The 24,836-nt window shown below is 39.8% G+C and overlaps 1 protein-coding gene and 1 long non-coding RNA gene across 6 annotated transcripts; one reads left to right on the forward strand and one right to left on the reverse strand.

The window, feature by feature from the left end:
* Window positions 1-1,784: 1,784 nt before the first annotated feature.
* rhot1a (ras homolog family member T1a) lies at window positions 1,785-23,024 on the reverse strand. Of its 5 annotated transcripts, none has more exons than XM_074656892.1 (21): window positions 22,601-23,004; window positions 19,268-19,326; window positions 19,009-19,090; window positions 18,880-18,923; window positions 18,746-18,799; window positions 18,524-18,576; window positions 17,418-17,526; window positions 15,841-15,942; window positions 14,900-14,998; window positions 14,624-14,732; window positions 14,354-14,474; window positions 13,671-13,755; window positions 13,325-13,470; window positions 13,032-13,132; window positions 12,678-12,808; window positions 10,977-11,060; window positions 10,700-10,822; window positions 10,411-10,613; window positions 8,665-8,787; window positions 4,277-4,420; window positions 2,622-2,881 (listed from the first exon to the last, which is right to left on the reverse strand). In XM_074656892.1, exons 1-21 carry the CDS (start codon window positions 22,635-22,637, stop codon window positions 2,764-2,766), a joined length of 2,127 nt encoding a protein of 708 aa, XP_074512993.1. In that variant the 5' UTR covers window positions 22,638-23,004; the 3' UTR covers window positions 2,622-2,763. The 5 variants fall into 5 exon arrangements, 4 of the variants coding, with proteins under 4 accessions (XP_074512991.1, XP_074512992.1, XP_074512993.1 ...); XM_074656894.1 differs by lacking the exons at window positions 2,622-2,881; window positions 4,277-4,420 and adding exons at window positions 6,193-6,274; window positions 7,097-7,195; XM_074656890.1 differs by lacking the exon at window positions 4,277-4,420 and having other exon boundaries at window positions 1,785-2,881.
* On the forward strand, window positions 2,771-3,195 carry LOC141781273 (uncharacterized). Its single transcript, XR_012596808.1, has 2 exons — window positions 2,771-2,907; window positions 3,011-3,195. It is a non-coding gene; the product is annotated as an uncharacterized LOC141781273 (long non-coding RNA).
* Window positions 23,025-24,836: the final 1,812 nt, after the last annotated feature.

Raw genomic sequence — 24,836 nt, forward strand, 5'->3', positions numbered from 1 at the left:
TGACAGTAGGCTCGTTCGAGATGAGCCAGTCTGGCGCAGAATCGATCACTGGAGATCGCCGCGCAATGCATGCTGGTTAGATTTGTGTCCGACTTGCTCTGACGTCATGCACACGTGGGCAACGATAACCTCACGAGATCGAGGCGGCCGCAGTTTTTAGAGCCAGGCGCCTCAGCTGCTCTCCACCAACTGCAAGACCCAGGGCATGATGGGAAACGCCTGGCTGTCGCCTGATCAAAGAGCTGATTGGCTCTTAGTTTTGACAGCAAACACTACGTGTTGTAGGAAGTCACAACTGTCTGTGTAATTGTATATTTAACACTGATTAGTCTCATGTTGTGCAATGAAGGTTTCATCTGTTCAACATGTCTTGTATGGTTGATAATAATAATTATAATAATGAAGGTTATCTATATATAACACTTGTCAAAATGAGTGATCATCATGTGCTTTACAAGGCGGACATAAAAATAATAAAGGATAGAATGCAGCGCCGGACACACGCACATTTCCACATATATTTACGAACAAATATAAATAAATCCCAACGTGGATCTAACAGGAAGTCATTTTTTCTGTGACTTCCTGTAAAAGCTTTGAAGGTTGCTTGAAACGGCTGGAAACTGTCCGACTTGTCCGCAGCTTTTTGTCCCCGCCCCCTCATGCTGCTGCTGCTGCTGCCACCTGATCTCGTCTACTCTCCAGGCGAGGCGTAGTTCATCTCGAACAAGCCTATTATTTCAAGTTGGGAACATGAAAATGTCTTAACTAAACATCTTGAGGATTAAAGCAGCAGTGAGTAGAAGTGTAGCAAATATGATTTAAAAAGTTATTTTTATAAAACCATCACTATATCCTGACAGTAGTGCATGAGACAATCATGTTCCTCTGATGTCCTCCGGTGCTCCTAACGACATCTGCAAGATTTCACAGACCGGAGGAAAACAAGCAGTCAGAGCTGATCTGGAGCCTTGCCGTCTCTGAGCAGCTGTCAATCACTCGCCAACTCTGATCAAACGGTCAAACTAGGCAGCGCTGATCAGATATGAATCAATATTCTGTTACTGTAATGCCTATTTCTCTCCTCAAACGTTCTCAGAAACATCTTGTAGTCTACTGTTTAGCTGTAAAATGAGAAAGTTTGTGACCCGGCAGCCATGTTGAGATCAAGTTGAGGAAATACCAAGCACCGCCCACCAGCCGGAGCACAGCCAATAGGAACGCTCTCTCTCTCTCTGAAATGACCTGTGATTGGCCAAAGTCTCCCGTCATGAGCTAGATTGTTTTAAAGCCTGAAAACAGAGCCATGAGGAGGTGCAGAAGTCTAGTTTTCTCTCCTTCAGCTTTACGTTAACCTGAAGTACTTGTTTCTCCTCTCTGCGTCTGTATGACTGTATTTCTCTCTCCTTCAGTCATACCTGCTTCTCTTTCCCGCTGATACTCTGCCAGTTTCCTCGTCATCATGTCACTCAGTCTGTTCCTCTATCTCTCTCTTTCTCTCTCTGCTGCCCACACTCTTCACTCTTCACTCTTCACTCTTCACTCTTCTTCCCCAGTTCTCTCTCTTCAACCACATTTTTGCCCTTTTCTTTCTTAGTCACATCTTTTGTTTTCTGATCTTTTTTAATGATTATTTTTATCGTTTTCTCTCAGGATACTTGAATAAAAATATGCTTAAAAGGTTATTGTGGAATTTTTTTCTCTCCCAAAGATGCCAAAAAATTCTTGCCTACTGCAGCTTTAACCTGGCCGTTATTTCACCCAATAACACGCGTAGGCGGCTGTGCCAGATCGTACAATTCTTTATTGTAAAATGCTGGAAAAGAGAAGAATGAAGAAGAAACACTTTTTATAGTTTTAAGGTGGGAGAGGTGCGCTGAATGGCTGCTGTTAATAGCATATAATCTGTTGCTCTATGGTGCCTCTAAACTTCATAAAAATATAACATGAGGGGGACGAAGCTCTATTTGAAAACCAGAAAAAAAATAAAAGCAGAAAATCAGTATACACCATGAGGACAGCTTTGATAATACTAAATACAAAAATACATGGAAAATGTAAATCCCTCCATCTGTTTCATGTGGTTGCACTCAAAACAGACAAGAAAAACAAAGAAACGGGTTAATAAATTAACACACAAAATAAACAGGTGCATGCCAATCGTGACCTTTTCTAGTGTTAGATGTGCCGCTGACACCTCCGTGTGGGTGTCGCGTCCGGCTTCTGATGATGTCTGTGGGTCCAATCCTAAAATGTCTTGAGGAATACATACATAATAATAATATACTGCATTATACACATCTATTAACAGATTCAAGTCCCTTTGTGGTGTTTGCTGTATATGGCTGCCTCTCTCTGGTCTTCAATCATCTAACTACTAACACTGACCTGGATCAGCTGAAAACATCCAGTGACGACTAGTAGTGTCTGACCTGGATTAGACTAGACTAGACCAACAGATCACAGAATTCAAGTCAGCATTTACAAATTGAATGATGAATGATTTTTTAAAAGTAACCTGTCCCTTTCCCAACAACTCTTCATTTTTAAATGCATATAAAATGTACCTATGATTTTGCTCGTTTGTTGCTCGCCCGTGTTGCATTGTGGGAAGGGGATGAGGTGTATGGGAGAGGAGGGGGGGCTGAGACGATGGTTAGTCAGCCAGTCTTTTTGAGTCTTTCAGGTAGGAGGAGGGAAGGGGGCAGAGTCAACAGAGGGTCCGGGAAGGGAGGAGGAAGTAGTTTGTCTCATGTTTTCTGATCACCGTTGTTTGAGAAGTGCTCTGTACATGGCGAAGCCCAGTACGGCAAAAACCGTGGCGCCGACGCTCGCTCTCAGCCAGAAGGTGGAGTTCTTCAGGTCCGTCTGAGCCATGTGCCTGAGAGGAGGGGAGGAAGAGAGCGGGTGAGGCAAGCAGCATTTGATATTAACTCCGTTGTTAAAACCACAGCGGGATGAGTTGCCAAATGACAAAACAAAGTCATGTGCTCTCTCTCTCTCTCTCCAGTGGAAACTTCCTCAAATAAGGAGCGTAAAATGACGAACATCAGCGCCCTGCGATACCAGCTTGAAACAGGAACACATGCTTTCTCTTGACAGTTGGTTTTGGTTTGGAAAAGAAGACAAAGGAAAGGTGTTGGACTATGAGAAGCAGCTGCTCTGATTCACACAGGGAGGCAGGAACTAGAAAAATATATATATATATAACTAATGGATTATTAAAATTGGGTTAACAGCTGCCCTACCAAACACAGATCCAGCTGATATGGCAAGAAACACAAACACTGGGGAACTACGCAGACTGCAATAAAAGCAAGCAGTGAACAGAAGGCAATGGAGAGACAGCAAACTGGTCCACAGTTAAGCCTTCAACACACTCAGTGGGACCCTGGTAGTCTAGGACCAGGAGAGAAACCAGCCATGTTCACACAGCTCACCTGTGCTCCCTCTACTGGGCAGAAATACCTATAGACCTTTTCAAACTTGACTACTAATTTTTATGGCGCCTTCAAATGGGGTCGTTTATACCGTGTTAACTTGAAGAGCTCATATGAACGCACCCCTCTAATGTCGTATTCACGACCTCGTAAGTGGAAGGTTTCTGAAAGCTCCGAGTTGTGACGAGTTTGTTGACGTTGTTAGAAATGGCAGAGGACATGGAAGTTCATTTTTCGGCGCATAATAATTGAATATATTGTAATTCTAGTGGTTTATTGTGTTTCTTCGTAATGTTATAATATGTCTGAGGAAAATGTTGATATTTTGCTCATCTTTCTCCTCTGTCATTATGTCTTTGGGTGACATAATACGGTCCCATGGGGTCCATCGGAAGGGGCGTGACTTAGGCTCTCTATAACCCACTGTAACATGACGATTTACGCAAAAACGTTTGTGCAGATTAAATAGACAAGATATTATATTTTAACTAGTTAGCTTAGAGGTGCTGGTAGGCAGAGCCAGGCGAGCTGTTCCCCCCCGTTTCTAAACTAAACTAACAAGCTGCTTCATATTCAACAGACAGAAATTAGAGCGATACTGATCCCCATCAGAAAGTGAATAAGCATATTTCCCAGCATGTGGAACTATTCCTATAAGACTCCGATAAGTCTCTGTAAAACACTTCAGGACATAGGAACACTGGCAATTGCTGTTAAAATAATGACCTGACAATCTGTTGCTGAATAGGGGAGAGTTGAACGTATCCAACAGACTCGCCGGTCCGGTTATAGAAACATAACCTCCCTCTCTCCATGGACGTGGTTTCTGCCTTTACCTTTCTGGGGGAGTTAGCTGCTCAGCCAAGGCCTCCATAAAGATGGACCCCTCCACGCTGGAGACGGCTGAAACCTGCTGCGTCAGGCTGAAATCCTCCTCTGACAGCAGGTAGCCACCCACAGCCTCCACCCAGCCCAGCAGCCTTCCACACACACACACACCGAACACACACCCAGTCAAGTCACACGGTTACCCGGGGTGTGCTCACACACACACATTCAGATACAGTAGGTAGAGCTGGGCGATACTTCATTATAATATTGACTACGGCTGCACCAAAAACTATTTTCATTAGCGATTAATCCCCTCTATATTTTAATTAATTATTTATTATCATTTATTTAATTATTTATTCATTTAGTGTATAAAATGTCAAAAAAAATAGTGAACTACCTCTTTATTTGCTTTTTTATTTAAAAAAAAATCTATTATTTGATAGAACTTTTTTCTCTCTTTTATTTTCTATTATTTTCTATTTATTTACTTTTAAAAAATATTTTATTTTCCTACTATAATTTTTTTAATGATTATTATTTGTATGTATTTATTTTTTTTTTCTTTCCCTTTTGTGTGACCAGGGTTATGTTCGACATTTAATAAGATGACTTTTGCCATGCCAAGTTTTTAGAGCCCGACAACCAATGTCATAAACACAAAATATATTACACTCACTCTTTATGCGTCTGAAAATTAATTGGCTGCTTGTAAATTAGAGTAGACCATGGTGCAGATTAATGTAGGAATATGTATTTGATTGGTGTCTTTTTTTGTTGTATATTATTTGTATGTTATGATTTTGTAGATATTTTTTTTAATTAATTAATTTACTTTTATGTTAATATTATTTTTGCATATAGGAGTTATTTTATTTATTGACCGAAATGTGACAATGTTCATGTAAAATAAAATAAATAAAATACTAATACAAAAAACAAAAAAGATTATCTGAATTTTTGGTGAATGAGATTCAGTTGAAATTTCACTAGTTCAGATTAAATATTTTGTTTAAGTATCAATAGTTGCACCAAAAATACTGTAAATTAGCAATACTGTAGAATATAAAGTGATATCTGACTTCATCCATACCACCCAGCTCTACCCAGCCCGAAGAGGAGGGAACTTCGATCACCACCAAAACCCTTCAAGCACAAGCTCAACCATGACCGCATCGCTGGTCAAATGTCACCGCACACTTCAAACCATGACAAAACACACACACACACACATCACGCTTTTTAATACATATATACGGACAGTACACACCACATGGCAGCCAGACTGGAAATGTTGAGCCATGAATTGTATGGCCACTTGTCATGTACTTGATTTTTTAAAATTGTATCCCCTCTGTCTGCACTAAGTTTCTCAAGCGGCCTCCTGACACGATTCACCGTTGTTGTAATTTTCGTAACCTAAGACGTTATTTCAATATTGTGCACTTTGCAAGATGACTTCGATTATTGTGTAAAATGAAAACAACATAATTTAAGCCAGTCAACCAACCCGCTTCTCAGAAAACACGTTAGGCATTTGATGTGGTGTGTCGACCTCTTGCGCTGCCAGGGCTCATTAAGTGTCATGCTATTAATAGTGTCAACAACTCCCAGAGATTAAAAACAAGTATCAAGACAGAGCTGGATGCAACGTTACAGAACGTAGCTCTGCCTGGGTCCATGAACGCCCCCACCAGAAGCTCCACATTTTATGCCATTGTTGGCCTTAAAAAAATTGCCATCAAACACACAACACACATCTGCACAATCCAGCAGCATAAACAGCCATTCAACCCTTCTCCTATCTTTAACACCAAGCTCTCTTTATACTGTAGAGACGGACAGGTGAGTAACCTCAGCGTAGGACCGAGGCTCGCCTTTGGTTGTCCAGAGAGGTGGAGAACAGGTGAGCCATGCAAACACAACAGCAGACAGATTAGCAGAGGGTGAACACATGCAAGAGGAAGAGGAAGAGGGGCAGCCATAAACATGTGTATGAACACCTAAAGAGTGGAAGGAAAGAAAGAGACAGACAGATAGGATGAAATGACAGGGTGATGGTACAACAAATACAATTTAAACAACAAAGAAACACATTTTGATTTCAAACATCAGCCTTTATGAAGTCTAAACCCACAGGAGAACACGGGAACTGAATTTACTTTTAGGAAATGTACAAATACAATGTGTGCTTTTCAAAATAAAGTGTCTCCTGTAGGTGCAGACGTCGGTGTTAAGAATGTAAAAGACAAAGGGAGACTGAAAACATCACAGATAATCAATCAAGCACTCTCTGATCGTTGATTATAGTTGGGAAATTAATAGACAGGAAGAATTTTTATATGTGATTGAAAATAAATCACATATCAAACATGCAGACATCGATGAGGTTTTCAGTTTGAATGAAGCACAAACCCAAAGAAGAGAATGGCTGCTTTCATTCTCCGAGCAAATAATGTGCTTGTTAGTGAAGATTTACAGTTTGCATATCCACGTCAGGACAGGAGGGAGCAAACAACTCTCAACTAAAACACTTCATTAACACTTGATTGTAACAAATCACAACAAAACCTAAACCATCTTTTTTATTTTTCAAGTCAGAGTGATTAACTGTCTGACCACATGGATATGGTATATTATAATTATGTATAGTATTATATTATTCTTTCATACAAATATACTCCAAAATTAAAGAAATTAAAAATCTAATTCAACAGCGTGTTTGTGTTGTGTACTGTATGGGGGGGTTAGTATTAGGAGTTCATTTGCACTGCACAAGCAAATAACGGCATGCGTTTCTCACACTGATTCCCACACACACACACACTGTCACCTCCCTGGCTAGCAGCCTGTGTGTTAGCTGGCACAGCATGGTCACACTTCGCTGTGTCAAACTGTACAGAGAGCGGGTGGGCTGGCTGGAGCTGGAGCAGAGACCAAAACACCTCACATGACCAACGGGTTTATATGACAAATAACGTAAACAAAATCTTTGATTTGGCTTTAAAGCATCTCACATGTGTCTACAGTAGGACTCATCCTGAATCACCAGGTCTACAGTGATTGGTTGACAGGTGACCAGTCCGTGTCAGTGAAATAAAATATTCATTAATATACAGAAAATCATTGTAAATTATATCTAATTATAGGGCTGAGCGATATAGCCAAAATCGCCATTTCAAATCTCGATTAATGATAATGATTATATATATATATATATATATATATCACAATATAGCGTGTTTTCTGGTTATTCAATAAATAAATATTTTATATGAAATAACCACGTGGTTTTTGTATACTCCTGCGTGAATTAAATACTGAGTATGTCCGCATTTTATTAAGAACTTAAGTGCAAAATGAACTTAACAGTTTCAAGTGAAAAAAATAATCTGCTCACTCTGGGCTCCCACATGCAAGGAACGTAAAGCTTCGTCCAAATGACGTAAATAATAATATTGACATAACACAGTTCGGTTGCCGGTTTTTCGATATCACGATAGAAAAAATATAATATACGATAGACATTTTTTGACAACATATATCGACATATCCCCCAGCTCTATTCAATTAAATAAAAAATTATAGTATTTTAAATTAAATGTAAAAATATATTAAGTCAAACTATAACTTTAATTCCATTAAATGATGAATTTAATAAATAATAATTTAACTCACTACCACCTGCAGACTTTGACTGATTGTGAGCAGGTCTTAGTCATTTAGGGGTTACTTTTAGGGCTAAAATACTTGTGAATTACTCTTAAAACCAAAAACGTAGAAGTCCTAAAGTTAGAACTGATACATCTCTTATTTTTATTTTGAGTTTCTTCTAACTCGGTCAGGAAGGAGCTACTTTTCCCCTCAAGATTTATTTTGCTAGTCAGTCTGGGAAACAAACAGTGGAAACAAACAGTGGAAACAAACAGTGGAAACAAACAGTGGAAACAAACAGTGGAAACAACGACCTCTAGGACCGATTGAATGATTTTTTTTGGTTCGAGAGAGAACTTTGAACTAAACAACCAAAGCTGACCGAAGATGAACGCTATGCAGCAACACAGCAGCAAGCAAAAGGAAAATTCCCCCAAAAGCAATCACCATAGAAGACTCGTTATGCTTTGACACAAGGGATCGCTACCATCACGTTCAATCACATTTAATCTCTCCTTTTCCCTGAAGTGGATATGCAGTGTAAACCTGACCACGGGCGAGCGCTGAAGGAAAGCAGAGGAGCCGTCACCATCACCGGTGTTGGAGAGCTCGGGTGAAAAAGGAGGCTCTCTGTGAGCACCCTGGAGGTCAGACCCGAGGGTGGGAGACACAGAGAGGAAGAGGAGGAGGAAGAGGAGGAGTCTATGTTAAAACACTAGAGCTTATTCTATGCATGAACCTGTTGAAAACGACCCTGCGGAGTTGAGCCTTAATACTGCGCAGCAGCTCCAACTTGAGGAGGTTCTGACACAGGCAATAGGTGCACCTGTTGCAGCCGCACATGCAGCGGAGACGGGCGTGGCTGCGGAGAGACACACAGAAACGCGTGTATTCACCACCACAGGAAGAAAACACGCACAAAACAACACATACACAGAAGAGGAGGAGGCCACAGCCAGGTAGATTAAAAAAAAAACTCAACCTTGATTAACAACTCGGCTAAATCTAAAGAGAATAAGATACTTCTCTGAGCTACAATCTGCACTGCTGCCATTTAACTTCACCTCCTCAACTCGAACACAAAGTAAACAAAAGTATTAACAAGGAAACATCTATAATGGACTTTCATAGTCTAAAGGAGAATAAGCACATGGAGAGGAAAACCACAGAGAAAGGAAGGGAGCAGTCACAACAACAGAAAAATAAATAACAAAATGCAAACGCTCTCAAAATCTGTCATTTTTGTTTGACCACTGGAACCTTTCTGTGACCAATTTCCCCCAACAGAGAGTATAATCAGTTTAAGAACATAAAGCATCAAACCACCACGAAGATCAAAGATTTATTTTTGAGTTTCTGGTCTGCAGTGTCAAACAGGGAACGTCAGCAGCACATGGCGGCTGAGGAACCTGTTGTTTTTTATTTCGGCGTCCGTGTTAGCAGGTTAGAGCAGCCACACTACCAGCGTGAGCAGTATGTCTCACACACGGCTCGGCCGCGTGTCAGCTGCATCTCTTCTAGAGATTCGAGGTCTCGCCTATTTTTACCGCGAGCCGCGCACAGTTCACGGCAACAACAGACACCTGCTGACCAGCGGCACCAAATGACAAAGACGTGGCTCATAATTTTTGATTTGTTAACAATGTTGTGGAGCGAGTAATGACAAAGGAAAGAGTTTTCAGAGATCGCAGTAACAATGCTAAATGTGTAAATTATTTTCTAAATAAAGTGACGCTCAGCTCAGTTTACACTTTGACAGTTGATATTATGCATAAAAACTTTAAATATTTAACAAGCACCTCAGCATGGAGAACCGACGCTGGCTTGACGGCTTAAACATCTAGGTTCTGAATCATCTATTCACCGTTTGAGGCAGAATTCACCCTCGATCAGTGGATAGCCTCACTACTCAAAATTCATTCCCCAGAGTGCAGAAGATCTAATTCTTCATTCAAATGTAGACAACAGGATTTCTGGGCTGCTAAAATGAGATTAAGTGGGCGTGTCCCACTGAGTAGCAATTAATCTACTCTGAAATCTGATCTGAAAGCTTTGAGGAGTTTAGACACGCTACAGGTTCTATAAAGTCCTAGGATTGACCATGAAAGGACTTGCATGATTGCACACACACATACTGTACAACCAATTTACAAGGGAGCATAAGAGACCCAGAATATGCATTACATTTGTTTTGGGTGCTAGGTAGCAAAAAACATCCTCATCTAAAGAAGTAGCTGGAGAAGTCCAAAATTCAAGCACTGATCGAGACCAGCATTTAACTGTTTATACTTTACACAGCATATACATGGTGGCTTTCATTAATTTCCCTATGCTGTAACCTTTTAATACTACGGCCACTGTCTGACACATCCGTCCAGGAGAGAGGTAGAAGTGGATAGGGGGCACACACAGGAGAAGATGGGCATGGTGGATCAGGTTGCAGAAGGGTTAACTAGAGGAGACTACAAAGAGGGTTGATACTCACGGGTACATGGCCATGGTGGTGAGTCTGGTGTAGATGTCTTTGCTGGGTGCTTCGGTCGTGCTGCATGTGAACGGCTGGGGTGGGTGGAGCTTATGCTTGCGGCAGAAGTCGTGCGGCGAGAGGCTGTAGTGCTGCCGTACTTCATGCAGGTCCGACTTGGCAGAAATCACCACGCATGGCGTCTTACTATCTATGAAGTATTGCTGTCAAACACAACGGTTGATTGTTACTAGTTAGACCGCATGTAGCAGGCCTTACAAGCATCTTTCTCCATCTTCTGAACACATACCTTGTACACTTTGGCGCAGTATTCAAAAGAGCCTGGATTGTTGATGTCATACACCAGGCAGACCACGTCACAGGCTAGGTCCGCCTCGGACAGGAGGTCAAAGTCTGGCATCACCTCGTGGAGCTTGTGGTGCGCAGACGAGACGGGGAACAGGGAGAGAGTGTGCAGATGGAGGGGTTAACAGAGTTTTGCAGAGTACTAATACTGATACACAGTGAAGTATAATACACCCAGATTATGTAATCCAAACATCAGATGATGAGTGAACGGTTCTCACCAGCAGGTATTTCTCCTGACCGTAAACGTAGGTCGTGCTGATGGCATATAAGGACTTGTGGTCTTCTCTGATCCGCCTCTGATCCTGGAAGATAAACAAGGTCAATAACAGACATCAATCTAGACTATTTACATGTTTAGAAGCTGGTCCCTTCGACCCGGGCCTGTTTGCTCCAACAAGGATGTTGACTAAATTACAAGTATCTTAACGACGTCGTCTTTGTTCTTCTCCAAACGTTTCATTTGTTGTATTTTAGTGTATGTTTTTTTTCTTGATTTATGCATTCTATGTTTTGCCGCTGCTTTTAATTAAATCAAATAATTATTAATTTCTTGCACTGCACTGTAACTTTTATGATTGCATTTAATATGTGTTTATTATATCTTGCTTGTGTTGTATTTAATGAGAGTGAGGAACCCACAGTTTGATGTTTAGCGGATTGTTCACTAATTTCTATCTCTTATCTTTTATAATATGTTTTTTTTCTGGTTTTATTTTTCATCGTTTTTAATATATTTTTATGTTCATTTTCATGTGAAGCACTCAGTGCATGTAATGTCTTTAGACTTTAGACTTTATTATCCCACAAGGGGAAAATCGTTTCCACAGCACTGTACTTGTCAGACACCAATACGTACAACAGCACACAATAACAGTAATACAACAGAGATAACAACAGAAAATGACGGACAGCAGTACACACTAAGGACTATTCAGCGACGCCTGTTGTTTAAGGCGCTTATGACTGCCGGTATGAGGCTTTTCCCAAAGCGAGCCCTATTGCACCTCAGTGTTCTGTGCCGATGCACGGAGCATGGCATTATGGGTGAGGTGGTGATTGAGTGGGTGTGTGTTGTCCTGTGCTATTGAGATTGTAATGCGTACAATGGCTTTGTTGTTTAGCTCTGTGAGGTTGGGTGTGGGGAGACCATTTATCCTGGCAGCAGTAGTTGGTTATGCGTGTGAGTTTTGACCGGACAGTGACGGATAACATGTTTAAAAAGCAGGTGGAACAGTAGAGTAGGATGGGCTGGGTAATTTATTCTTTCTTCTTTATTGTTGAGCACTTTGAGCTGCATTTATTGTATGAAAGGTACTATACAAATAAAGTTGATTATTATTGTAATTATTATTATTATTATTTTAGTTTTGGCTGCCCAGATGCCGGCAAAACAGGTAATTCATCTTCTTGCAATTACTGTGAGCGCAAACATTCAAATTGGTTTGTTACATGGTAAAAACTACTGTGAATCAGTGGTGGCATGGTTTGTGTATTTGACGAGCCGTTCAGTTCAGGACGTTCGGTTCAGTCAGCGACATCCTTTCAGTTCGCCGTTACCCAAACAGCTGTTTATATCTACTACTCGCACGCGCGGAACAGAAACTCTGGAGCATGAGGTTTGCCCGGGACGTTTTGGCAGCGCTCCAGGAATAGTAGCAGCGCTGTGGCGCCTAGTAGCTCATGATAGCCAAGCTAAACTGACAATGATTTGTGTGTGTTTGAATTATTTTTAATTTGCGTGTCCTGTAATTAGACTAATTTGAAAAGTTCACTCGAGACTTTACATAAATGTAAAATGTTGCTCCCAACCGTGGACGTGATCCCTCTGAAACAAAGTGTGTGTCCAGCAAGACAAACTGCTAGAAACACCGGTTCAAAAAGGGAGTTGAAAATAATTTCCAGCCATGACGTCCACTGACCTGCAGGTTCTTTCCTAGGAAAGCTTGGAGGAAGCCGCTCTTCCCGCTGTCCCGGGCCCCCAAGACGTTGCAGCGGAAGACGCTACGCTGGGTCTGTTTCTTCTGCAGATCGATGCGCTTGTTACGCGTCACTGAAAGAAAACCGGCAATTATTCCTAAGCAAGAACGAACATGCATGCACAATGGCAACGTGCTGTAAAATCCAAGCATTAATAATGAAGAAGAAAAGAAAAGGTATCAAGAAGCGGAACTTGTATTCTGTACAGAAATGTGTTTTTGTTAGTCAGTCAACATACAGTGCTCCTTAGGCATAAAAAACAAAAAGTAGAGTCGGCTTTAATTCTGATCTCTTACCTGTAATAGCAGCAGCTTGGGACTCCTGTTCATAGATGATAGAGTAGCCAAGATAACCTAAGTACTCCAAACTACGCTGTACATCTAAATATGTTGTTAACCTAAAACACAAAACACACAAGTCACGATGAGTCCGACAGCATGAGATTTATATGAGCATGACTTTGTAAAATGATCTGTGTATTCTACATAATTATGTAAGTCCTACAGTATTGTGAATGTTTTCAGGTTGTATCTAAAATAGGCCTGAGTGTGTGTGTGTGTGTGTATTAATAGATGAGAGCCACACTCACGTCCACTGGGAGAGGTATCCCTGGTATGTGATCCATCCCTGTTCGTTAGTGCCGACCGTGTGGTTGACATCCGGACCCCAGGGCATGTAGGGAAACACTTTGAACAAGTCCTTCACCTCCTCCGGCGACAGCGCACAATCTCTGTCCTGGATCATACCAAGGGCACATACAGTACAGTGACTCACAAATATGGACATAAAGAAACCTGGCAAACAGGTAAAATGCATAAAAACTGGCACAGACAGACACAAGATTTATTTTAACTAATTGAGCAGAAAAGTTTTCTTTAAAAATATACACTGTAAAATAATAAATAAATCATAAATACAAATGTCTAACCACTCACTTTGTCATGTTTGTCAAAGACACTCTGGAGGAAGAGGTAAGCGTTGTGGTTGAGCTCCGTGGTGCAGTCTGGAGTGATCTTTATCCTGCGATACAGGGACGGACACAAACAATCATTTAACAGAGAGCTCTCAAGCATTGACTGAATATCACTCTGATTCTGCTTTCAAAGGTGACGAAGGAAGAAACAATCTGCCTGAATCACTTTAAGTCGTACCAGTCAACCAGAATAATTCAGTAGAGAAGAGGAAACGATATTAAATATCATTGAGGTCATATCAAAAGAGGAACAAGACATCAATATGGGCTGAGTGATATAGCCAAAATGAATGATAACTTAAAGACACTATTATATTTATGCTAAACACACTTTTGACCACTACGTCATCCACAAATATATGAGCTAAGGAGCTATTAAGTGGGTGCATTAACCAGTAGATTGCACTTTTAATACATTTAGCATGAGGGCTGCACGCTGTACCCTTATTAGGGCTGTCACAATATAAGATTATCACTCCAAGATTATCATGTCCAAAAGAATTCATGATAATGATATTATCATAATATCTACAGAGAAAAATAATAATAATTTTATCAGTCAAATTCATCTTTAACTTTGTTTATTATGCTTTTTTTCTTTCTGGGCATATAACCTTTGAGTCTTTGCTTTAAGTCTGCACTTACATGGGGAACAGGTATTCCTGCGTGAGCTCCAGGTCATCGTCATAGCCAAACCTCCTCAGCACAGTCCAGGTGGTCTCGTGTCGGCCTCGCTGTATGAAGAGGGTGTGCAGGAACAGGAAGCCTGCAATAAATAAAGAGGGGGACGGAGTCAGCACTTAAAAGAATGGACTAAAAACACAAGCAGAAATCATTGAGAGGACATGAAGAAGGATAAGTAATGAAGTGGAGGACGGAGGAAAGAGAAGGAATATGACAACAAGATTGTCTGACCTTTGAGTGAAAGTCCGTTGTCCTGGACTCCGTCCGTCATGTTCCTCCTGACCACATTCTTTACATCCTCTAAAGCCTGAGGCGCCAGAGGTGTATTGAAGCATGTTCTCTACAGACAAACACAACAAGCCATACATTTAAGTTTTTTTCAGGTTTGGTTCATCTTAAAAGCCGCCACCCTAAACCAGAAGAGCCGTTTTACTAGTGATGATAACTTGTCTTAAATCGTATGTATTCATGTTGACATCGACATTATTAAAGTGGAAAATACATTACCTGGAAGAAGTTGAGCTCGTTGTCATTAAGGATGCCGTCGTTGTCCAGGTCAGACACTTTAAAGATTCTAGTTAAAGACTTAATGCAAGAAGGCTTCAGCTGAAATAACAGAAGAAACATAATCATTTAGGTGATTACATGGACTTATATAATGCAGAGAGATTTAAATAAACAGTAAGCATTGTGGCAGCTAACTTTAGGGATGCAGCTAACTTTAGGGATGCACCAATCCAACTTTTTCTCAGCCAATACCGCACACACATCTGATACTAGTGCTGTCTTTTCCCCAAATATAACATCTGTATACCTCATGGAGTGGACTCATTTTGATGTAAGGTGATATGAGGCCTGGGGTTTCTGTGAGTTAAGTTGAGTAGACTTCTTTCTTTGAAGAGAGAGAGAGCCTACTGGTCTTTTGCTGAGAACTGTTAACCCGACAAGCTCCAATTATGTTTCCTTTTTGGACTGACGACAAACAACAAAACTTGGAATAAGAACATCTTCGATCAATGTCGTCTCTGCTGCCCACTAGTGGAGCTTGTGCTTGAGCTAGCCGCTGATGCTGACTCGGAGTAAGCCTCAAACAAGCCACTACTAGCCTTCAATTTCTTTCTTTTTAGTCATTCGTATTTTCACTGAATTTTAAAATGACATTGACGAAGAAACTATTTAACAGCATGTTGTTTTGGTGCATCCCAACATCAAGTAGGTCTATTTTATACTACAATAGGTGTAATCCTGGCTGCCATACATTTGTAGTAATTGAAAACAAACCATTTTGACATGTCACAGTAGAGAAAGCACAGGTGTGAATGATAGAATTACTGATGGCTGAGTTGCTTCAGTTTCAGGGTCCTGGTGTTGACCCTTTTTGCAGACCTTTTCCTACTATGACAAGTCAAAATGTTCCAGTACAACTGAATCTACTGTATAGATCTCACCTCCTTCTCCTCTGGGCAGTACAGCGGTCCAGTCGGGTGGAGAACGGCCTTCTGGGCGTAGTAGAAAAGCTCAGAGATGTTCTTCAGGTTTTTGGCAGAGCACTGAGGGAAAAAAGAGGGCAGATGTGTGAGTGAATGCCCTGAACATCTGGAGCATCATTATCGAGAAATGTCAAACTCATCTACACGGACTTGAATAGTTCACTTAGAAATTAAAAATAATAAAAAAGTACACAAAGTTATTACGATAAGTTACTTGTACTTTACTTCAGTATTTTTTTATTTCTATGCTACTTCATATTTCTACAAATCAAAAATATTTCACAGGGAAATATTGCATTTTCTTACATTACTGCATTTATTTGGCGGCCGTAGTTACAAGTTACTTTGCAGATTTAAAAAAAAAAAATTAAGAGCACATAAAATACAATGTGTTGTTATACAGAAATTAAACCATGATCCAACAGAATATAAAATCAGTATAATTTATCTCTACCAGACGTTAAAGAGCAGCTTACATGTTACTGCACCAATGATAATAATCCAGAAGTATAGGCTAATAATAAATAATAATGTAACACTGAGAAGAGCTAATTTTGTCTGCAGAATGAATGAGTACATTTACTTTTTTACATTACGTACTTTGACTTAAAGGTGCTTAATACAGGAATGGGAGCATTTCTATTGCCTCTCAACAGCTCTCAACATGGCGACAGCGAGCCACAGCGAGCCACAGCGAGCCACAGCGAGCCACGGCGAGGTGGTAACACCGCTGAACAATGCAAACAACGGCGAAAGTCGTGACGGCGTAATCAGCTGTAATTGCTGTATGAGAGCTGTGCAGAGCAGCAGCCGTGAGCTAGCCAGTGAGGCACGCTCACATGCACGTACTGTACATGCATTAAAATCATGCACGGCCGGCGGTGTCAACAAAGCATGGAGAAGCTCGGATTAAAACACACAGAGGGATAGCGACTTCATTCTCTGCTCAGGTAGACATTACTCCTCTATATCTTTACATAAACACACAGATGTCAGTAGCTTAGAGAAGCAGCACATACAACCAGCCCTGGGTCTGGTCCAACACTGAGCCAGCAGCATTGGTTCACATGTCTTTCATACGAGTCCAACTCCCACCAGCTGTGCGTCTGTATGTGCCGTCTCTCACGTCCTCCTCGTCTCCCTCTTTTAACCTTGTAAACTAATCCAGCTCAGGAGGGCATGACTGAGCCGTCTCATGACACAGAGGGAAATTTGAATTTAACAGTCATGCAGAACTTCCTCCATGACGGCCAAGCCTCTCAACACCCTCACAGACCGTCAGTCAGCAGGCCGTGGCGTGGCAGCGACTCAGTCAGAGTGTAAGTGGAGTCAGGAGTAGCTCGGGGGCCGATCTGCCCAGCACACCGCCGGCCTCTCTCTGGCGACCACTGCTAGTATTAGATTTCATATTTAATTTGCCAATCCATCGCTCTCAAGTGCTTCATCTTCTTTGACATTTAACTGAGTGGGATCTCCAAGCAGCTCTGCCTCCAAAAGGTTTATACAGTATATGCATGTGTGTATTGATCTCTTACCTCTACACAGGTCTCGATATCCTGGTATTGATTCATGATTGGCAGGATGGTCTCCATGCTGCTGTGTTCCACCAGGTCCGACTTGTTCCCCACAAGGATCAATGGCACCCTGCAGCAAAGAACATTCATTTACTACATTATATAGCTCAGTCACTTCATCAATTAGTTGATCAACTAATAATAATAATAAATAATAAGCAGCTATTTTGATAATAGAGTTATGGTTTAAGCCATTTCTTTATGCAAAAAACCTCTCTAGTTGCAGCCTCTCCAACGTGAAGATTTCCTGGTTTTCTCTGTTTTATGAGTAAGGGATAATGTACAGCGAGCCGGTCTTTGTTGTGAAAGAAACCCTGACAGGGACCGAGGCTGGAGCGAGGGCTGGGAGGTGGAGTTAGCAAGCCGTGACGACAGTGTGACGGCTGTGACTCCGTGACCGAGCCATGTGACCGAGCGGACGCTACTGCGCCTGCTCCGTGGGCCCAATGGATGCGGAAGATCGCTGGAAGATCCGGGTACTTTTCCGCTCGGAAGTCGAGCCATTTTAGCATCATGCGCCACTGACCGACTTTCATAGGAATGAACGGGTTCTCTCCTCCAACGCTGTAGCCAGTTCTCTTTATACATCCATGAGTGAGAGTGGTGTGAAAATGGCCGGCAAATGTTGCTTTATTTCATGTACGTATCATAACAACGGCTTGTATATCCGCCGTCCTCGGTCTATCCGTTTCCCTTTCTGAATGATGAGTACAGACTACCACTACCTGCTGATGTGGAGTTATTTCCTTGCACACAGGCGCAAAACGTACGTGCTAACTGGCCGTCGGTTGTAGTCTTTGCGGTGTAGTCGGCCAAAACAAAGGTGAAGTGAGGCATCGCAACAGACGGCCTTCATCGGCGCTAGTTCTCTGATGACGAGTTGGTGTGTCTGGGGCTTTAATTTAACAATATAAAGCCCTCTTTTGAATCATTCAATGATCTTAAACTTATCTCTAGTTCCCACCACTCTGATTTCAAGCTTGCAAATGCAGCACCACCTGGCTGAGCCACAGGGAAGACACGCACAAATACACATCTAATCAAATTAAAGTGACAAGAGCACACACCGGCTATCCTTGTCCGTTCGGTCATTTATGAGGGGAATCCAGTGGCTTGTCACCTAGGGGAGTAAAGCACACCATCAAACACTGCAGCTGCACAAACATTCATTAATTAATTATCTCAGATTAAGACGATGAGCATGATGCAGCGTCCCGTTTCACATTCCAGACATACTGCAGTTATGTATTTGATTAACAGCACGGAGCACAGAGAGGAACCCTGCTCACCTTTTCGATGGACTTCTTGTTGTTGACTGAGTAAACTATGCAGATAACATTTGCCTGTAAAGACAAATATCAATATCAATACATGGAGAACAGACATTACACCAGACCAGACGAGAATGAGAAGTCACACCAACCTTTGATATCTCCTGGTACAGCTGCTCGTCTGACTGTTCTGCCTCTAAAAGGTGTCAAACAGGTATCATCAGTACAGTGATTTACATGTTATCAAATGTGTGTGTGTGTGTAGTAGGGGGAGGGTTTACCCGAGTAGTCCACAATATGTGTGGGCACCCTCTCTGGGGTGACATCAGCTGGGATGGTGATCTCCTCAGCTCGGAGAGGAACCTGGAGGACAGACGACAACAAGCAAGACTCAATAAATATTACATGTGTGTTTTCACCCTCATGATTCTGACATCAACAAAGCCAGGTCTACACTGTCCAGCTTCAATATGTATGATCAGGATAAGAGTGTGAACTTAACAGCTACCAGGATGATCTGATCATCTGATTGATACGTACCTCATCAGGAAACTCCTCACTGACCAGAGACATTATCAGCGATGTCTTCCCCACCTTGGCTGTACGGGCAAAGGAAAACAAATATTTTATTACAATCTTTTACTGACAATGGGTCATTAATGCCCTGAAACCCACAATAGACACGTTTTGTCTTTTTTATGGGGGTACAGGAGGTCTTTAGGGGGGGATAGCAGGTCAACAGTAGATGTCACATACAAGTACATCATCTGAAAGCTGGGAACCTGGAGATAAATTTGAGATGCAGCTCAGTTCAGTGTGTCAACTTGTTCTAGTCATAAATCAGAAATAAACATGAATGAATGAATTATTTAATAGTGAAAGTGTATAAGGGTTTAGAACATTATAATAGAAGTATATGATGGTCATCCTCATGCTCTATTATGTCTCATAAGTTGTTGCAGCTATTTTTGGGTTGATACCATTTGTTACACAGATTTGGTGCTAAATTTAATCATTTTTTACCACTCAAGAATTTATAAAAATGATCACTAATCCCTCCAAAATACCACATGAAGACACCAAGACCTTGAGGAACACTATAGAAAAAGCCATGCTGTGATTTGGGATCAAAAACTTTGGACTATTTGGAGATTTCTGCAAGAATTGCATTTTTCGGCGATTGGATGGCGAGCACTTGTGTTGTGTAAACTGCTCAGAAACCCCCTTATTGTCAATCTAGCTAGGAAAGCCATCAATCCTCTGAATGCTCTAGGTCTCTAGTTTGTGGCTGTAAACTTTCATGAGGCTGTGATTATCCTAGAGGTCACCACAGGTCATTTTATACAGTGAGGTCAAGTTTTTAAAAAATGGTTTCACTACAATGAAATGTCTCCTATGGGGACTAACATCATCACACATGAATACAGTTGGGCTCATTGGTTCCACCAGAGTCTCAGCTTTACAGTGATACACAATTTATGTAATTCAAGACTGTTTAGGGACCCCAGTATGCAGAAATATTCAAACACATCATTTTAGAATAGGGGAAAATAACACATATATACTGCATGTGATTATCATAAAGTGGGCATGTCTGTAAAGGGGAGACTCGTGGGTACCCATAGAACCTATTTTCAACCACATATCTTGAGGTCAGAGGTCAAGGGACCCCTTTGAAGATGGCCCTGCCAGTTTTTCCTCACTAAAATTTAGCCCAACTTTTGGAGCATTATTTAGCCTCCTTCGAGAAACTACTAAAGTCTCTGAAAGACAGTAAAGTCAGTCGGGATCGAAGGTCTCAGAGGGTTAATCAAAGAAATAGTAGACAGATTAATCGATAATTAAAATAATCCTTAGTTGCAGCCCTAGTTTGCAGTCCCTCTGGCCCCTCAGTGTCTTTGACAGGCTTTCTGCTATCTGTAACCACACAAACTGAACTCTACTGAACTTCACAACTCCGGTGCTGACACGTAGCATTTGGCTACACGTAGCATTTGGCTGCACCTCTCTCGGGAACAGTCAGTGCCAGCTCGCCTAATGTGGAAATGTAGGCCACCCTGACCTGCACAACTGAAATATAAATAGTACTGACAACACATACAGTATGCTTTAAAGAGAACAAACAGAGCAGGTGAAACACAGTAAAGTGAGGATGGGCTCTATTGTCTTCATGGTTTCATTCTGCCCTCACTCCTCCAGAGTCCTGGGAAAAGTCAAGATCTAGTAATTACAAACTATTTAATGGAGATGTTCCGATACTGTTTCTTCCTCCCCGTTACGATTCACATAACTGAACTTACGGTATCGGACGATACCGAGTACGATCCCATACCAGCGTGATTAAAAAAAAAAAAAAAATTATTATTATTATTATTATTTAACAGCTGTGTTTATGACTGTCCATGTATGGATGTGATATGATAACTATCTTTGTTGTATGGCCTGGCTCAGGTTTGTAAAACATTAACAAATAGATACAGAGAATGAATGCCATAGAGAACTTTCTTTTATTATTCAGTTGCAAAGAACATTAATAAATTAAGTTAGGAATAATTAACAATTCTGCAGCGAAGAAGAATTGATTTACGGTTAAACAAGTTGATTTTTTTCTCTGGGTTGATAAATTATGTTATCAGATCGGTGCATAGATATTACATACTGGTATCGGTATCAGAATACAATTTACCCATAATTCTGTTTAACATACAGTACATCTCTGTGCCAACTGGAGCTGAAACAATTAGTCGATTAACAGGAACTTGTTCAGATAACTATTTTGATAATCAAATAATCATTTAGGTAATCAAAAGTCTGCTTTCAGCATCTAAACTGTGAGGATCTGTTTTGGGGTTTTTGGGCGGTTTGAAGGGTTTAAGAAATTATGATTGTGAGATATTTTTCACTATTTTCCCACATTTTAAAGACCAAAAAACAATCAACAGAATCAAAAAAATAATGAAAACAAAAATGTGTTGCAGCTTAGTTCCAGTTACTCTTTTTATTTAATTCTACAGAATAAAATGCTATTATTTTACTTTTCACTAGTCTTTTGTTTTCTGTTGTTGTTGTTTTTGTTGTTGTTGTTTTGTTACAGGTTAAATACAGAGTTAATATTATATTATTATATTCAGGTACAATCTAATAATCAAGTCCAATACAATGATGATCATATTTAGTAATTTACACCTGGGGATTATGTCATGTTGTACTATCAAAACTACAGTATGAGGCAGCCTCCTCCTCAGATTATGTCTGGTTATGAGGAGCAGTGCATGGAAACACTCATGATTTAGTATCATGCACCATAAGACACTTAATTGTCTAACACCAGACAGAAAGCCCAGGGTATTTACTCTTATTATACACATTGCAATATATCCTTGATGCAATATACACCTCAAGTGCAACTACCTTTGTTTACATTTTATTTATTACATCTACTCTACCTATTTTACAAGTGCAATAACCTCTGTTTACATTACATCTATTTTACCTCATTTATTCCTCAAGTGTAACACCTCTGTTTATATTTATTTATTATATCTACTTTACCTGTTTTGTTTGCTTAATAACTGTTATATGTTTTATCTGCCTCATTTAGTCTTTAGTCAAGTATTTGTTTTAAAGCACTGACCAGAAGTGGCAACTGTGAATCTCATTGTGTTTAATACAAACACAATAAAGCTTTCTATTCTCTTCTCTCCTCTCACCAGCCAGTGATCAGTGTATTGATCCTCTCACCAGCCAGTGATCAGTGATCAGTGTATTGTTAGAGTCTCAGGGTGCATCTGTTAGCTGTTAGCTGTTAGCTGCTAGCTGTTAGCTCCTCATTAGCATGCAGGCTAACAGAGCACTGTGATTAAAGTGACTCACGTTCTCCAACCAGCAGGATCCTCACGTCCTTCCTCATGTTTCACTGCTTCACCTCGACAGACAGGAGAGAGGTTACTGTGTCATGTAGTGCTCTGGATGCCGTCCTCCTCCTGCAGCAGTAGGCTAGCTAACGCCGGGCCTGCGCACTGAGCTCCTCCCGCTGCTGTCACTCTCTCTCCGGGTGTTTGTAGGACAAACCGGACGGACCCGGTTCAGACCGTGTTCGGTGCTCCTCCGGTGTTTCTACAAGCTGCTGCTCTTCAGATGAATCAGCTCAGCGGGAGAGCTCTATTTAGAGAGTAGTTAGTGGAACATGTGTCTGTGGTTTCATGTTAATCTCTCTGTTCCAGCAGCAGGCTGTCTGATGAGCATGTTAGCATGGAGCCCGACCTCCACCCGGCGACTACGGAGAGGCGGACAGGACAAACCTCCACGGGAATTTAAAAACGCCTTCTACTGCTCTCTGGCGCCAAAGAGAGGAACTGCAGTTATTTCATTTTTTACCTTTTTCAGACATTGTTTAGACTTTTGTCTTCCAACATTTTTCACTTTTTTTTTTCAAACTTTTTTTTTACGGACATTGTTTAGACTTTTGTTTTCAAACTTTTTTCAAACTTTTTTTCAGACTTTTTTTCAAACTTTTTTTTCAATCTTTTTTTTTCGGACATTTTTCAGACTTTTTCAGACTTTTTTTTTTTTTTTTTTTTTTACCTTTTTCAGACATTTTTCAAACTTTTTTTGCTTTTTTTTTACGGATATTTTTTCAGACTTTTGTCTTCCAACATTTTTCAAACTTTTTTTCAGACTTTTTTTCAAACTTTTTTTTTCAATCTTTTTTTTTCGGACATTTTTCAGACTTTTTCAGACATTTTTTTTTTTTTTTTTTTTTTTACCTTTTTCAGACATTTTTCAGACTTTTTTTGCTTTTTTTTTACGGATATTTTTTCAGACTTTTGTCTTCCAACATTTTTCAAACTTTATTTCCCATATCTTTCAGACATTTTTTTTTTTTTTTTTACCTTTTTCAGAAATTGTTTAGACTTTTGTTTTCCAACATTTTTCAAACTTTTTTTTTCGGACTTTTTTTTCAGACATTTTTCAGACTTTTTTTTTTTACGGACATTTTTTCAGACTTTTGTCTTCCAACATTTTTCAAACTTTTTTTTTTCACATATATTTCAAACTTTTTTTTTTCAAACTTTTTTTTTACGGACATTGTTTAGACTTTTGTTTTCCAACATTTTTCAAACTTTTTTTCAGATATTTTTCAAACTTTTTTTTCAATTTTTTTTTTCAGACATTTTTCAGACTTTTTCAGACTTTTTTTTTACGGATATTTTTTCAGACTTTTGTCTTCCAACATTTTTCAAACTTTATTTCCCATATCTTTCAGACATTTTTTTTTTTTTTTTTTACCTTTTTCAGACATTGTTTAGACTTTTGTTTTCCAACTTTTTTCAAACTTTTTTTTTCAGACTTTTTTTACGGTAATTTTTTCAGACTCTTGTCGTCCAGCATTTTTCAAACTTTTTTTTCACATATTTTTTTTTAACTGACATTTTTTCAGACTTTTGTTTTCCAACATTTTTCAAACTTTTTTTTTCAGACTTTTTTTTCAGAAATTTTTTCAGACTTTTGTCTTCCAACATTTTTCAAACTTTTTTCACATATTTTTCAGACATTTTTTTTTTACCTTTTTCAGACATTGTTTAGACTTTTGTTTTCCAACATTTTTCAAACTTTTCTTTTCAAACTTTTTTTTTCAAATATTTTTTCAGACTTTTGTCTTCCAACATTTTTAAAACTTTTTTTCCCATATCTTTCAGACATTTTTTTTTTTTTTTTTTACCTTTTTCAGACATTGTTTAGACTTTTGTTGTCCAACATTTTTCAAACTTTTTTTTCAGACATTTTTCAGGCTTTTTTTTTTTCAGACATTTTTCAGGCTTTTTTTTTTACGGACATTTTTTCAGACTCTTGTCGTCCAACATTTTTCAAACTTTTTTTTCACATATATTTCAAAATTATTTTTTTTTTACCTTTTTTTACCTTTTTCAGATATTGTTTAGACTTTTGTTTTCCAACATTTTTCAAACATTTTTTTTTCAAACATTTTTCAAACTTTTTTCACATATTTTTCAGATATTTTTTTTTTTTTACCTTTTTCAGACATTGTTTAGACTTTTGTTTTCCAACATTTTTCAAACTTTTTTTTTCGGACTTTTTTTTCAGACAT

Source organism: Sebastes fasciatus, chromosome 13, assembly GCF_043250625.1.
Source record: "Sebastes fasciatus isolate fSebFas1 chromosome 13, fSebFas1.pri, whole genome shotgun sequence".
NCBI lineage: Eukaryota > Metazoa > Chordata > Actinopteri > Perciformes > Sebastidae > Sebastes > Sebastes fasciatus.